This window comes from Rhinatrema bivittatum, chromosome 2 (assembly GCF_901001135.1).
Source record: "Rhinatrema bivittatum chromosome 2, aRhiBiv1.1, whole genome shotgun sequence".
Lineage (NCBI taxonomy): Eukaryota > Metazoa > Chordata > Amphibia > Gymnophiona > Rhinatrematidae > Rhinatrema > Rhinatrema bivittatum.
In genome coordinates, this window is record NC_042616.1 from 211,297,387 (window position 1) to 211,312,340 (window position 14,954).

Below are 14,954 nucleotides of genomic sequence, written 5' to 3' on the forward strand. Positions count from 1 at the left end.
AGACTTTTAAAGAGCTAAGTGTTTTATTTAATAATAACTGAGTGCATTGTATTGAAAAACAAAAAAAAAAACCACAAAAACAAACACCCCCCCCCCCCCCCCCACAAAAAAGTAGCCAGAAGCTAGAAATAAGCTAGGAGCAGTATATACCAAAGTAAAAAAGTTGAATAGTTCAGCTCAGTTACTCACCTTGGAAAGGTGTTGAGGTAGTGTGATTAGGTTTGAATAGGGAACAACATTTGTTAATCAAGGGAGCTGTGAGTCACTCAGGCTGACTAACTAAAGTTAGACTGTTTGTAATTCCCAGCCCACCCACCCCAAGCTCATCCCTTAATTTATAGGCAGGTGCCACTTGCACAAAAAAAAAACCAACCCATCAACAAAAACTTTATTGAGAATTCGATCAGACCCCAGTAGGCCACTACCAGACATATAGTGAATTCACTAATACATTTAAAGGAACTTAGACACATTCCTACTCCCATAGCAACCTAAAACTTAACTAGGAACTGATCAAAACTGAGATGAAGGCAGCAGTCCAGCAGCAAGAGGGGGGCTTCCCAGTCTTTTGCATCGAGTGTCACATGTATGATTTTTTACCCACCAGTGAGAAGTTGTACATGTGCATGCGATGCAAAGAGCTCCTGGCTCTCAGAGAACGAGTCTGATCTCTGGAGGCTAGAGTGGCAGACCTGGAGGAGCTGAGGGAGACAGAGAGGTATATAGATGAGACCTTCAGGGACATAGTAGTCCAGTCCCAACTTCAGACTGGCAGCCCTGGTGCTGCCTTGGAGGAAGAAGGTCTCATAATGGGAGAGCACCAACCAGGTGTAGCAGGAAAGGATCCTGTAGCAAGGACCTGCTCTCTAGGTGATGCATTGTCCTTTCGCACTGAGGATATCTCCCCAAGGCCTACTGCCCAGGAGGGAAGGGTTAGGTCGGCCGTCATAGTTGGTGATTCGATTATTAGGAATGTAGATAGCTGGGTGGCGGGTGGGCGTGAGGATCGCCTGGTAACATGCCTACCTGGTGCGAAGGTGGCGGACCTCACGCGTCACCTAGATAGGATTTTAGACAGTGCTGGGGAGGAGCCGGCTGTCGTGGTACACGTGGGCACCAACGACATAGGAAAATGTGGGAGGGAGGTTCTGGAAGCCAAATTTAGGCTCTTAGGTAGAAAGATTAAATCCAGAACCTCCAGGGTAGCATTCTCTGAAATGCACCCTGTTCCACGCGCAGGTCACCAGAGGCAGGCAGAGCTCCGGAGTCTCAATGCGTGGATGAGACGATGGTGCAAGGAAGAGGGATTCAGTTTTGTTAGGGAACTGGGGAACCTTTTGGGGAAGGGGGAGTCTCTTCCGAAGGGATGGGCTCCACCTTAACCAGGGTGGAACCAGACTGCTGGCGCTAACCTTTAAAAAGGAGATAGAGCAGCTTTTAAACTAGAACAAAGGGGAAAGCCGACAGTCGCTCAGCAGCGTATGGTTTGGAGAGATGTATCTTTAAAGGATACTAATGATGCATTAGAATTAGGGCATCCCGACAGTGAGGTTCCAATAATTAGAAAAGTAGTCCAGGTGCCTGTAACTAAAAACTCACCTGAGCTAAAAAATTCTAACTTATCCCTATCAATTAAAAAGCAGAATAAAAATACAAACAAAAAACAAACTTTGAAATGTTTGTATGCTAATGCAAAAAGTCTAAGATGTAAGATGGGAGAATTAGAATGTATAGCAGTAAATGATGACATAGACTTAATTGGCATCTCAGAGACATGGTGGAAAGAGGATAACCAATGGGACAGTGCTATACCGGGGTACAAATTATAGCGCAATGACAGAGAGGAGCACTCGGGAGGAGGTGTGGCGCTTTATGTTCGGGATGGCATAGAGTCCAACAGGATAAACATCCTGCATGAGACTAAATACAAAATTGAATCTTTATGGGTAGAAATCCCTTGTGTATCAGGGAAGACTACAGTGATAGGGGTATACTACCGTCCACCTGGTCAAGATGGTGAGATGGACAGTGAAATGCTAAGAGAAATTAGGGAAGCTAACCAAATTGGTAGTGCAGTAATAATGGGAGACTTCAATTACCCCAATATAGACTGGGTAAATGTATCATCGGGTCACGCTAGAGAGATAACGTTCCTGGATGGAATAAATGATAGCTTTATGGAGCAATTGGTTCAGGAACCGACGAGAGAGGGAGCAATTTTAGATCTAATTCTCAGTGGAGCACAGGACTTGGTGAGAGAGGTAACGGTGGTGGGGCCGCTTGGCAATAGTGATCATAATATGATCAAATTTGATTTAATGACTGGAAAAGGAACAGTGTGCAAATCCAAGGCTCTCGTGCTAAACTTTCAAAAGGGAAACTTTGATAAAATGAGAAAAATTGTTAGAAAAAAACTGAAAGGAGCAGCTACAAAAGTAAAAAATGTCCAAGAGGCGTGGTCATTGTTAAAAAATACCATTCTAGAAGCACAGTCCAGATGTATTCCACACATTAAGAAAGGTGGAAAGAAGGCAAAACGATTACCGGCATGGTTAAAAGGGGAGGTGAAAGAAGCTATTTTAGCCAAAAGATCTTCATTCAAAATTGGAAGAAGGATCCAACAGAAGAAAATAGGATAAAGCATAAACATTGGCAAGTTAAATGTAAGACATTGATAAGACAGGCTAAGAGAGAATTTGAAAAGAAGTTGGCTGTAGAGGCAAAAACTCACAGTAAAAACTTTTTTAAATATATCCGAAGCAGAAAGCCTGTGAGGGAGTCAGTTGGACCGTTAGATGATCGAGGGGTTAAAGGGGCACTTAGAGAAGATAAGGCCATCGCGGAAAGATTAAATGATTTCTTTGCTTCGGTGTTTACTGAAGAGGATGTTGGGGAGGTACCCGTAATGGAGAAGGTTTTCATGGGTAATGATTCAGATGGACTGAATCAAATCACGGTGAACCTAGAAGATGTGGTAGGCCTGATTGACAAACTGAAGAGTAGTAAATCACCTGGACCGGATGGAATACACCCCAGAGTTCTGAAGGAACTAAAAAATGAAATTTCAGACCTATTAGTAAAAATTTGTAACTTATCATTAAAATCATCCATTGTACCTGAAGACTGGAGGATAGCAAATGTAACCCCAATATTTAAAAAGGGCTCCAGGGGCGATCCGGGAAACTACAGACCGGTTAGCCTGACTTCAGTGCCAGGAAAAATAGTGGAAAGTGTTCTAAACATCAAAATCACAGAACATATAGAAAGACATGGTTTAATGGAACAAAGTCAGCATGGCTTTACCCAGAGCAAGTCTTGCCTCACAAATCTGCTTCACTTTTTTGAAGGAGTTAATAAACATGTGGATAAAGGTGAACCGGTAGATATAGTATACTTGGATTTTCAGAAGGCGTTTGACAAAGTTCCTCATGAGAGGCTTCTAGGAAAAGTAAAAAGTCATGGGATAGGTGGCGATGTCCTTTCGTGGATTGCAAACTGGCTAAAAGACAGGAAACAGAGAGTAGGATTAAATGGGCAATTTTCTCAGTGGAAGGGAGTGGACAGTGGAGTGCCTCAGGGATCTGTATTGGGACCCTTACTGTTCAATATATTTATAAATGATCTGGAAAGAAATACAACGAGTGAGATAATCAAATTTGCAGATGACACAAAATTGTTCAGAGTAGTTAAATCACAAGCAGATTGTGATAAATTGCAGGAAGACCTTGTGAGACTGGAAAATTGGGCATCCAAATGGCAGATGAAATTTAATGTGGATAAGTGCAAGGTGATGCATATAGGGAAAAATAACCCATGCTATAATTACACGATGTTGGGTTCCATATTAGGTGCTACAACCCAAGAAAGAGATCTAGGTGTCATAGTGGATAACACATTGAAATCGTCGGTTCAGTGTGCTGCGGCAGTCAAAAAAGCAAACAGAATGTTGGGAATTATTAGAAAAGGAATGATGAATAAAACGGAAAATGTCATAATGCCTCTGTATCGCTCCATGGTGAGACCGCACCTTGAATACTGTGTACAATTCTGGTCGCCGCATCTCAAAAAAGATATAATTGCGATGGAGAAGGTACAGAGAAGGGCTACCAAAATGATAAGGGGAATGGAACAACTCCCCTATGAGGAAAGACTAAAGAGGTTAGGACTTTTCAGCTTGGAGAAGAGACGACTGAGGGGGGATATGATAGAGGTGTTTAAAATCATGAGAGGTCTAGAACGGGTAGATGTGAATCGGTTGTTTACTCTTTCGGATAGTAGAAAGACTAGGGGACACTCCATGAAGTTAGCATGGGGCACATTTAAAACTAATCGGAGAAAGTTCTTTTTTACTCAACGCACAATTAAACTCTGGAATTTGTTGCCAGAGAATGTGGTTCGTGCAGTTAGTATAGCTGTGTTTAAAAAAGGATTGGATAAGTTCTTGGAGGAGAAGTCCATTACCTGCTATTAAGTTCACTTAGAGAAAAGCCACTGCCATTAGCAATGGTTACATGGAATATACTTAGTTTTTGGGTACTTGCCAGGTTCTTATGGCCTGGATTGGCCACTGTTGGAAACAGGATGCTGGGCTTGATGGACCCTTGGTCTGACCCAGTATGGCATTTTCTTATGTTCTTATGTTCTTATGTTCTATAAGGCCAAAAGCAGCCTATGTATTTTTGGCTGCCGTTGGGATAGTAATTTTCAGCACAGGTAATTTACGCAAGTAATTAATTAGCTAAATGGACACATTCCTTTGAAAACTTCCCTCAGGAAACTTCCCTCAGGAAAATTTCCCTCAGGAAACTTCCCTCAGGCTTTTTGTAAATTATCCCAAGGATTGCATGCATAAAGGTACACATGGAAGAGATTATGCACATACTTTTATATGTACCCAAAAGAGGTGTCCTGCAGTGGAATTATGATGGGGGAAACTATTTACACGTATGTTTTCAATTTTCAGAAGTATTCAGGTAAATACTTCCAAGCAGGCATAAAATGTTTGTGTGTATGCTTTGCAGGAGTACATGCATACCAGCTAATTTTCAAAGTGAACTTACACATGTAAATATGCTTTGAAAATTAGGGCTGAAGTTCATGTGTAGAAATACATATGGACTTCAGCCCTTTGTGGGCTATTGTAAAATTATCCTCATAATGAACACTTGTATAACAAGGCTAAACAAAATTCTATGTCAAATTATATTTATTTTTCTCTTAACTCAGGTTCAAAATGTGCAGGATTTCACAGTTCTTTTACTTGTGGTTGTGGTCAACCAACATATGCTCATGAAACAATAGTGGAAACCAAAGAAGAGCGTTTAGCCCTTGGAAAGCCCATAGGGCATGATGTTCCATATGCTGCAATGGGAGGATTAACTGGATTCAGCTCATTAGCAGAAGGTTACATGAGACTAGATGACAGTGGAATAGGTATGTGTGCTATATAAAGAACACTTGAAGTGGACTCATACATTTAATATAGAGATTACAACTGCTAGCAAAATAAAACTGTATACATGGAAGCAATGGAAGTTTAGTACTACAACTCAAAACAAATATACTCTCACAGACATATTCCTTAATATATATATATGTAGATGAGATTCTCATAGCAGTAACTTCCCAAAAGTAGGGTTTTTGCAACATAATCATTGGCCCTCTAGATAATTTTGTTAAAAATAACCACTTTTTGGGGAGTGGTGATCCCCTTAGGGCACACATCTAATTTATAGCCTTCCGGGCTGCTCCAGCTAGCTGATTCCATCCTAAGCTCGATTCCTGATCCCTGCGATTCTTTTTATGGGGGGAATTCATCTATGGCCCAGACAGTGGTGTGTGATCTTGTGTATGTGTTAGTAGGTGTGGCCTCCCCTGGAGGGAGATGCTGTGAATAAATAAGCAGGACTAAGCATTGGGTGTTAAATAATTTACTGATTAGTTAAAACAAAAGTCCAATTTGAAATGAATGTGCAATTACATGCTATTTTCATTACAGTCAAGGTATCTCTATCTGGGTAGGTGTCCTTTCCTTCTGCAAACTGATTGAGCCTCCCATGGTGGTGTAAACTGTGCACTCAAGGCTTTCCCAGAGGCTTAACCCGGGACTCCTATGTCAGGGATCCCCTTCTTATAGTCCAGAGTCTTCACGAACACCCAGTCCTGTATCCTGGTTCCATACTTGTTGGAAACCTGGATGGGGGTCTGCAAGTTCTTACTTGCTTCTGTTAGTTCTTCTGAAAGGTGACTTCTCGGGTTGAAAAGTCTGAGGGTGGGAACTGCTGATCCAGTCAAGATCCCAGTGAGGAGGGGTGGCCAAAACACCTCCTCACAACAAAAGAGATATACTTTCTTCTACAAAACCTTTCTAGAGTGGATTTCTGCTGTCACAGGTGCTTGCCACATTCATGGGGAGAATGGGCTCACTGGTCTTCAGCCTCTGCACTCTGAATCCAGCCAGCGAGGATGACTTTCAAAGGAACAGAGTGAAATACAGTCCCTTCTGTGGTAGAGTTCTTCCAGCCTTCACACACCTCACACATCCAAGCCTGTCACAAGTGCTTGCCACATTCAGGGAGTGAATGGGCTCACTGGCTTCACTCAAGGAGTGCAAGTTCCAAAACAATTCTCACCAAAAAGATATCCTTACTGTAACTAAATACCTAGAATCTACTGGCAGGTTGGGCACAGCGAATCCCCCTCCAAAAAGGGAAACTGGTGAGACAGGGAGGGAAAAATCTCTACATCTTGACTCTGATGTCTGCTCTGCACTGACTCTAGCCTCACCTTAAAACACAAAATGGCTGGTTATAAAGGGCCTGAGCAACCAATCCTGGCTCTCCTAGGTGGGAGGAGGGCAAGACGATAAGGATAGCTGAAGATGTTTAAGAAAAGGAAAATGGAACTAAGGCATACAGGGGGGTCCGGTCACATAAATATTAAAATTGTTTTATTGCACACATACCATGTATAGTGTTTCAAGACAAATGTGTTTTTGAAATATGTCAAGGGAACATATTTCAAAACAATATCTGAAAAAATTCCAGAACAAATGCCAAAGAATCTTCCCCTAAGTAACTCAAACCATCTCATGGGCAAACTGAAAAGAAATTATGAGAACAATATTGAAACGCTACTTAGCTGGATAAGTAGCACTTATATTAACTGGATAAGTACCTATATTCAGCCTTATCTGGTTAAGTTAGCCGAATAAGTTAGACCTGCTCAATAGCAGATCTAATGTTATCGGAATTAACTTATCTGGCAAACTTCTGGTTATATTTAGCAGCATAGCCGTACTGCTGAATATCCCTTCTACATTATCCAGTTAAGATATATCCGCATAACTTAGATATATGGCCTAATATTCAAATCTATCCAGTTATCTATCCATCTTTACTTAGCTATTTAATAAAATTATTTGTTGAGGCCAAAGATTAAGCTGCAAAATCTTTTAAATTTTTGGGAAGCTGATGTAATAAGAATCCCTAGCTACACAAAATATTTGTACGTTTCCTTCCCATTCATCACTCTAACCCACATCCCATTCAGTGTCATCACAAAGTATAACTTTTTTCCACAGTGTATGCTGACAAGCTATATCAAAGTAGCAGCAAAAGGAAGAATTATAATATAGATAGAAAGATAGATAGATAGATAGATAGATAGATATACGGATCAGAAAAATCTCGAACACCTTCACCATGCCCAGCAATTGAACATGAGGCAAGTTCATGGTCCCTGTTCTTTGCCCGCTTTGACTTCAAACTGCAGTATCGCCTGTCTCTCAAAAACCTATGGGTGGATGCCTGCTCACGCTCCTTTCAGATTGAGGATATTTTGGAGCCTCCCAGCACATTATTGACCTAACTAAGATTCTACTGTCTGCCTCTGTAAGGAATGAGGTAGGCGAGAACAAGGTAAAAGTAAAATAATATGTTTATTGATATACAATCTTAACAATTCTAAGTATCTAAGCACTAAAATATACAGTTCTAAGCACTAAAATATACAGCTCTAAGCATATACAGTTCTAAGCATTAAAAATATTCTAAGCATATACATCTGTATCCGTGCACTGCATTTTGGCCAATACTCACAACACCCTTTTCATCCGCCTGCCTGAGAGAGAGAGCCCACCACAGGCAAAAGGGGTCCCGTCCCTTTGTACGTCTACAAAGGACACGCAGCACTTTGCATGCCAGCAAAGTGAAAAAAGGTTCTCGCTCTCCCCACCTTTGGGCCATAGCTGTTTGTCTTTTATAGCCTAATGTCAACAAGTGTGCGTGCCAAACTAGACTGTGTGTTTGTGGGACAGGATTACTCACTATCCTTGCCAGCAGTCCCAGTCTAAACAATCCAGACTCAAGGATGGATGGTCAGGTCATCTTTTCTCCAGGCCGAATGTCAGTGCTGCAGCTGATTCTGCAGTTTCCCTTACAGCCTCCATAACCATCCCTCTAGGGAAGACTGTTGTACCTTCCCGACTACATGAAAAGTTATTGAAATGGACCCATGACTCCCATGTCAAAGGTCACACTGGATGGGCTCGAACCTTGCACTGCTTCAGCAATACTATTGGATGCCTCAAATGAAGCAAGATGTCTGTCTCGGTTCTTGTTCCGATAGATTTTTCTAAGGGGAGAATTGTCATTAACGGATTACCTGTTAAAAGTTACTCTCCTGACATTAGAAACATCATGTCACATAAGTTAATACATTAGAGCTCCTAACAGTTAATGCATTTATTGAGCTCAGTTAATTATGAAATCAGAACCACTCATATATACATATATATATAAAACAAAAAGATCAGGCAATATTTAAATTCAACTGTGCTTATCAATTATTACTACAAAAAAAACACTCTATGCAGAGTGGGGTACAAGCACAAAAATCATTACTTCATATTAATTATCATTACAGGCATTTTTATTAAAAATACTTTTATTACAAAACCATGTTATTCAAAAATACTCATTAGAAAAATTGTTTTGAGATCAATGCTCATTACATTGATTGAACATATCTCCTTTACATCATTAATTCATGGATACCATCCAAATACATTTCACCTACACTTAAAAAAAACATTCATTCCCATTCACAACCCCATACTCAACCATTCATTCTAACAATCCAGTCATAAAAATAAACATTAATATCCCATTTATTCAACAAATCAGTATCTCAAAATGGTTACTCCAATAATTATATTCCTTGTTTTAACATTTTCTTAAAACAAATACAGCATACATTCCCTATTCCCCTTATTATTAACCAATATATTTTTATATGGTAATCTAACAGCACTTCAGTGTGTTCTCTTAGTTTATTGTGATATGTCCCAACTAGGCCCTTGTTTCGCCAGATCGGCTTCTTCAGGGGAAATAAATTGTTGAAGAGAACCTCACTCATTGAAAGGATCCACTATAAAAATCATCAATACAAAAACATTTTCTTGTAAAAACCATATACTTGATATCTATAAACCCCCCTTTTTTTCTTTAATTTAATCACACCTATATATCAACAATTAATAATTACCTTGACACCTTCGTATTATGTTGAAAATGACCAAATGTGTACATTCATTTTAAGTCTTTTACCTTCTCCAATTCTCAATGACCTTACAACTGTTGAAATTAATAAACACGATTACTCACTTATATATACTCATCAGAATTTTACCTTTAAACATTCTTCTTCTGAAAATTATTTCAATCACTCTTATAAATCTATAAAGCTCTGAGGGATACAGCCAGCACCGATGTGGTTCCACGTTCGGTGCTGGCACTTATTCTACACCAGCATCAATGTCCATTGAGCCAGTTGCGAAGCGGGCCCGGGTACACGAGTCCTGTGCTCCTCTGTACCCGAGGTGCCAAGGCGTTCCCTACTGACAATGGTGTCAGGTACTGAGCCACCACAAAATAATGTGGAAGCGCCAGTAATGCCTAGCCTGTCTCCTCTGTATCTGCGCTACCATACCAGCTTACAGAGTGGAGCTGGTATGGTAGGCTGAGGGACATACATTTATGTCCCTCAGGCTGTCCTCGATGCCTCCCGAAATCTACTAACACCGGAGCCATCAATATTCGCACCATTGTGGCACCGACTCGTCCTTCTGCGCCTCCACCACGAAGGGCGGTAAGTACTCTAATCCCGCTTCAGCAACAATCCCATCAAGACCTGGTCACTTAAACGGACCAGATGGTTTTGGAAGGTTCTAGGTCGTGTTATCTTCCAAGAACCATATTGGTGTCACATATTGCTATTAGCAGCTATATTTGACACAACACCAAGGGAACCTCTCTGCCAGCAACTTGGGATTGCTTCGAGACGTCCTCCCATTGCCAGCAACAGGACTCTGTACTTGATAATAGTCTGGCTTCAGGATCCTGATTATGGCCCGAAGTCCCAGATACACTACATGATCTGCTATACATAAGGTCCAGCAGACAGTGCCTCAATTACAAGCCCACCTCGAGACCCGGCGACAGCTGTCTACGTTTTCTTGCACAGCAGAGGGAGATGCGGGAAGGAATTTTACCGCTCACACTCCAGTGTGAGACCAACTGATATTCAGATTGCACCAGCTCCATCAGTCAGGCAGGTTCCTGGACTTTCAATCTTGCCAGACATCAGAGAGGCCTTCCCACTGAGAACCAGGGCTCAGGGTACCGTTCCCCGGACGCAACAAGGTGGGGGATTTTAATCCTGCTATTCCTTCTTTTCGACAGAAAGCAGGGCGATCTCTGCCCATCCTGGACCTCAGAAATCTCAACAAATTTCTTCCGAAGGGAAAAGTCAGAATGGTGTCTCTCGTCACCGTGCTTCCCTTACTACAATAACTAGGTTACCTCTCTCCTCTGGTCTTTCTATGCGCTTCATAGTGAGTCAACAACATTTTCAATACCAAGTTCTGCCGTTCGCCACTAGCTTCGACAACTTGTGTATTTACCAAATGCTAGCAGTGACTGCTGTTCTCTATGGAGCAGAAACAGCATTCCCCGCTTTTCCTTGATTGAACAACTGCCTAATAGGAATCAATCCAAGCAAGGAGCTCTAAATTCTCCAAGACTCACTATAAATCTTCTCAATTGGCTGGGATTTCTGATTAACTACCATAAATCCCATATGCAATACTTCTGGGCTCTACAGTCACAACGGACTTCCTGCACAACAACCGTGTAGACATCCTGTTAAATTCTCACATCTCTGCGCGCATGCAACATAGCCTCAGCCTATCAATTCTTTCATTGCTGGGCCACGGAATTTTTCACTATCCACGTCACTCATATGGCCAGACTAGCCATGAGTAAGATTCAGTGGATTTTCAAATTTCAGGGGCTCTAAGCCGTTCAACCGCTTTCGTCCCTGATCCTTATTACCAATCCAGTACCAAATCCTCAGATGATCTTGGCCACAAACGCATTCAACTAGGGTTGGAGAGCTCGAATCCACATCCTTCCAACCCAAGATGCGTCTATTCCGCTCCATGAGAAGTCTCAGATGAACTTCCTGGAGCTTTGAGCCATGCATTATGCCCTTTATGCCTTAAAACACTGCCTCTCACACAAACCTTTGTGCATACAGACATACAGCATAGTGGCAATGTGGTATTCCAACACACAAGCACACACAGGCTCTTATCTGCTCTGCCAGGCGGCCTCGCAGTTCTAGCCCTGGACCCTTGCACACTCCATGCATCTATGGGCTACTTATCTAACAGGCATACCGAACGCACTAGCAGACCTTCTCCATAGATGTCTCCATCCTCACTAATGGTCTCTGAATCCATGTGTAGCAAGCAAAATCTTCTAGCGCTGAGGTCAACCAACCTTTGACCTCTGCGTCCAAATCGAACCACACAGTGGACAGATTCTACTCCCTACACATACATTGAAATGCGTTCCCATAGACGCCTTTCCTCGCTCTGCAACAAAGGCTTCCTGTCTTTCGATACCACTCATAGCCACAACTCTTGTGATGCTACAGCAGGGCAGGTTTCCAATGATTCTCATAACCATGTCCTGGCCTCAACAAGTATGCTTCCCCATACCTCTCGACCTATCACTCCAGTAACCAATTCGCCTGCCCATAGGTCAGTCTCATAACAGACTCACTGATGTTCTCAGCTACTGGTAGCTTCACAACAGCCTTCCACACGTAAATCTTACCATTAGAAATGGGCAAGATTTACCACATGGTGTGCACAAAAAGGTATTAGCCCCTTTTTTTCTGTACCACTCCATCTCTCTTAGGCTATCTAGCATACCCCTCGGATTCTGGTCCCCAGACATCCTCCGCACAGGTACACCTCAGTTCCATTTCACCATACCACCTGGGAGTAGGGGGTGCCCGATTAACAGCTCAACCCCTTATGAATCGGCTTATCATGCATTCTCTACAGATTAAGCTTCCTCTATGATCACTGGTTATGGAATGGGGCCTACATGTAGTGCTTACAAGACTCATACGTTCCCCGTTTGAGCTTTTGCATTCCTATAACTTTAAAATTCTAACATGGGAAATTCTTTCCCTTGTAGCCATCACTTCTGCTAAAAGGGTCACTGAGTTGCAAGCCCTTGTTGTATACTCACCCAACATTAGGTTCCTCCATGACCGAGTGGTCCTCCGTACTCACCCTAATATTCTTCTTAAGGTAGACGCAGCCTTTCACCTTACTCAGAATATAAACCAATGTAAACCGATATAAACCATGTAAACTCAGAATGTAAACCGATGTGATATGCAAATGAATGTCGGTATAAACATTTTTTTAAATAAATAAAAAACTCTACCCATTTTTCCCAAGGCCTGTCTCTCACCAGGGTGAGAGGGTTTTCTACACCTTGGGCTGTAAGCGTGCACTTGCATTCTATCTAGACCGCACTGCACTCCATAGAAAATACACCCAGCTCTTTCCTTCTTTGACTAAGACAAGCTGCGAGTTCGAGTAGGCAAACAAACTCTCTCCAACTGACTAGAAGACTGTATCGAATTCTGCTATGAAAAAGCAGGCCTTCTTCTCCAGGGGGTGAGTGAAGGCACATTCTGTAACGGACATGACATCATCGGTACCACACTTTCGTTCAGTACCAATTGCCGACATTTCCTAGGCTGTGACTTGTAGCTCTCTTCATACATTTGCAGCCCCCTACTGCTCACATATGGAAGTCTATCAAGACTCTGCCTTTGGCCAACCTGTCTTGAAATGCTTTCTTCCACTATAATCCCCAACTCCTTCTACAACCATCTGCTGTGATGTCAGGCTGCCTCATCATTGCCATTAGCACCCCAGTTATTGTGCCTGCGCCCGAGTTGTCTGCTATTGGCCTGTTTGTAATACAAGTCAGCCTGAAGCTTGCTAATCACCGACATGTGAGGACTACCATCCTGCTTGTCCTGCTGCGAGAAAGCAGAGTTGCTTACCTGTAACAGGTGTTCTCCCAGAACAGCAGGATGTAGTCCTCATGAAATTCACCCCCGCCACCCCCGCGGAGTTGGGTCCGCATACATTTATTTTATTTTATTTTCGCTCCCACTTTTTGCTACAAATGAGACTGAAGGGAGACCCCTGTGGATGCAGGGATCATGGCATGCTGGGTATGCTCAGTGCACTCAGTGTGCCAGTGTCAGTCAAAGCTTTCTAGAAACTTTGACAGAAAAGTTTTCCGTGATAGTTCTCCGTCCAGTGACGTCACCCACATGTGAGGACTACATCCTGCTGTTCTGGGAGAACACCTGTTACAGGTAAGCAACTCTGATATATATATATATTAGAGATGTGAATCGTGTCCTCGATCGTCTTAACGATCGATTTCGGCTGGGAGGGGGAGGGAATCGTATTGTTGCCGTTTGGGTGTGTAAACTATCGTGAAAAAATCGTTAAAAATCGTGAGCCGGCACACTAAACCCCCCTAAAACCCACCCCGACCCTTAAATTAAATCCCCCACCCTCCCGAACCCCCCCCAAATGCTTTAAATTACCTGGGGATCCGGCGGTGGTCCAGAATGGCGGCGGTCCGGAACGATCCCCTCAATAGAATCGTGTTGTCTTCAGCCGGCGCCATTTTTCAAAAATGGCCGCCGCAAAATGGCGGCGGCCATAGACAAAAACGATTCGACGGAGGAGGTCGTTCCGGACCCCCGCTGGACTTTTGGCAAGTCTTGTGGGGGTCAGGAGGCCCCCCAAGCTGGCCAAAAGTTTCCTGGGAGTCCAGCGGGGTTCCGGGAGCGATTTCTTGCCGCGAATCGTTTCGTACGGAAAAATGGCGCCGGCAGGAGATCGACTGCAGGAGGTCGTTCAGCGGGGGGTTCCGGACCGCCACTGAACGACCTCCTGCACCCCAAAAAGCCATGTATCTCAGGGAGGGAGCTTAAGGGGGAAGTACTGTTGCATTTGGTGGTCTTCCCTGTGAACACAGCACTTATCTCCAGCCTTGAGCCACCATCACGGATCCCTGATGCTGCTGAAGAACTCCAGGGCAGACGCACAGCCAGCTGCCGCATTCTAATAGACCTGACGCAATGCGAGGGGGGATGCAGCTGGCATCTCTTGTGACCACCCCTAAGTACACTTATGCCTGACATACAAGACTTAAAGGACCTGCGGGAGGAAATCCCCTGCAGCGCCCACAGATGGCATCACAGTCTTGGCCTATAGAAGGCCTTTCTTCCCTGCAATCTCTTCTTGGCAACCGCTCTCTCTGTTGTAGTGTGAGTTGCATCAGTGATCCCAAGTTCCTGGTCTTCATCTTGTCTTCAGTTCCAGTGATCTTCGTCTTCTGTTTCTCTTCAGTTCTTGTGATCAGTTATTCAAGGTTCCTTGTCTCCTCGTCTGCCCACCTGTGCTGCTCCTCGCCTCCCTGCCCTTCCTATCCGACCTGCCTTCTCTCAGATGGACACCCTGTACTGGACCACTGCCTTCCTACTCACACATCTTTGAT

At 43.2% G+C, this 14,954-nt stretch overlaps 1 protein-coding gene across 2 annotated transcripts in view; it reads left to right on the forward strand.

The window, feature by feature from the left end:
- The window catches only part of FAM221A (family with sequence similarity 221 member A), a 129,865-nt gene that overhangs the window by 60,152 nt on the left and 54,759 nt on the right, over positions 1–14,954 (forward strand). For both annotated transcript variants that reach the window (XM_029589099.1, XM_029589100.1), the window contains one exon: positions 5,227–5,433. In XM_029589099.1, the coding sequence (XP_029444959.1) occupies positions 5,227–5,433 (207 nt within the window). The remainder of the gene's footprint in view (positions 1–5,226; positions 5,434–14,954) is intronic.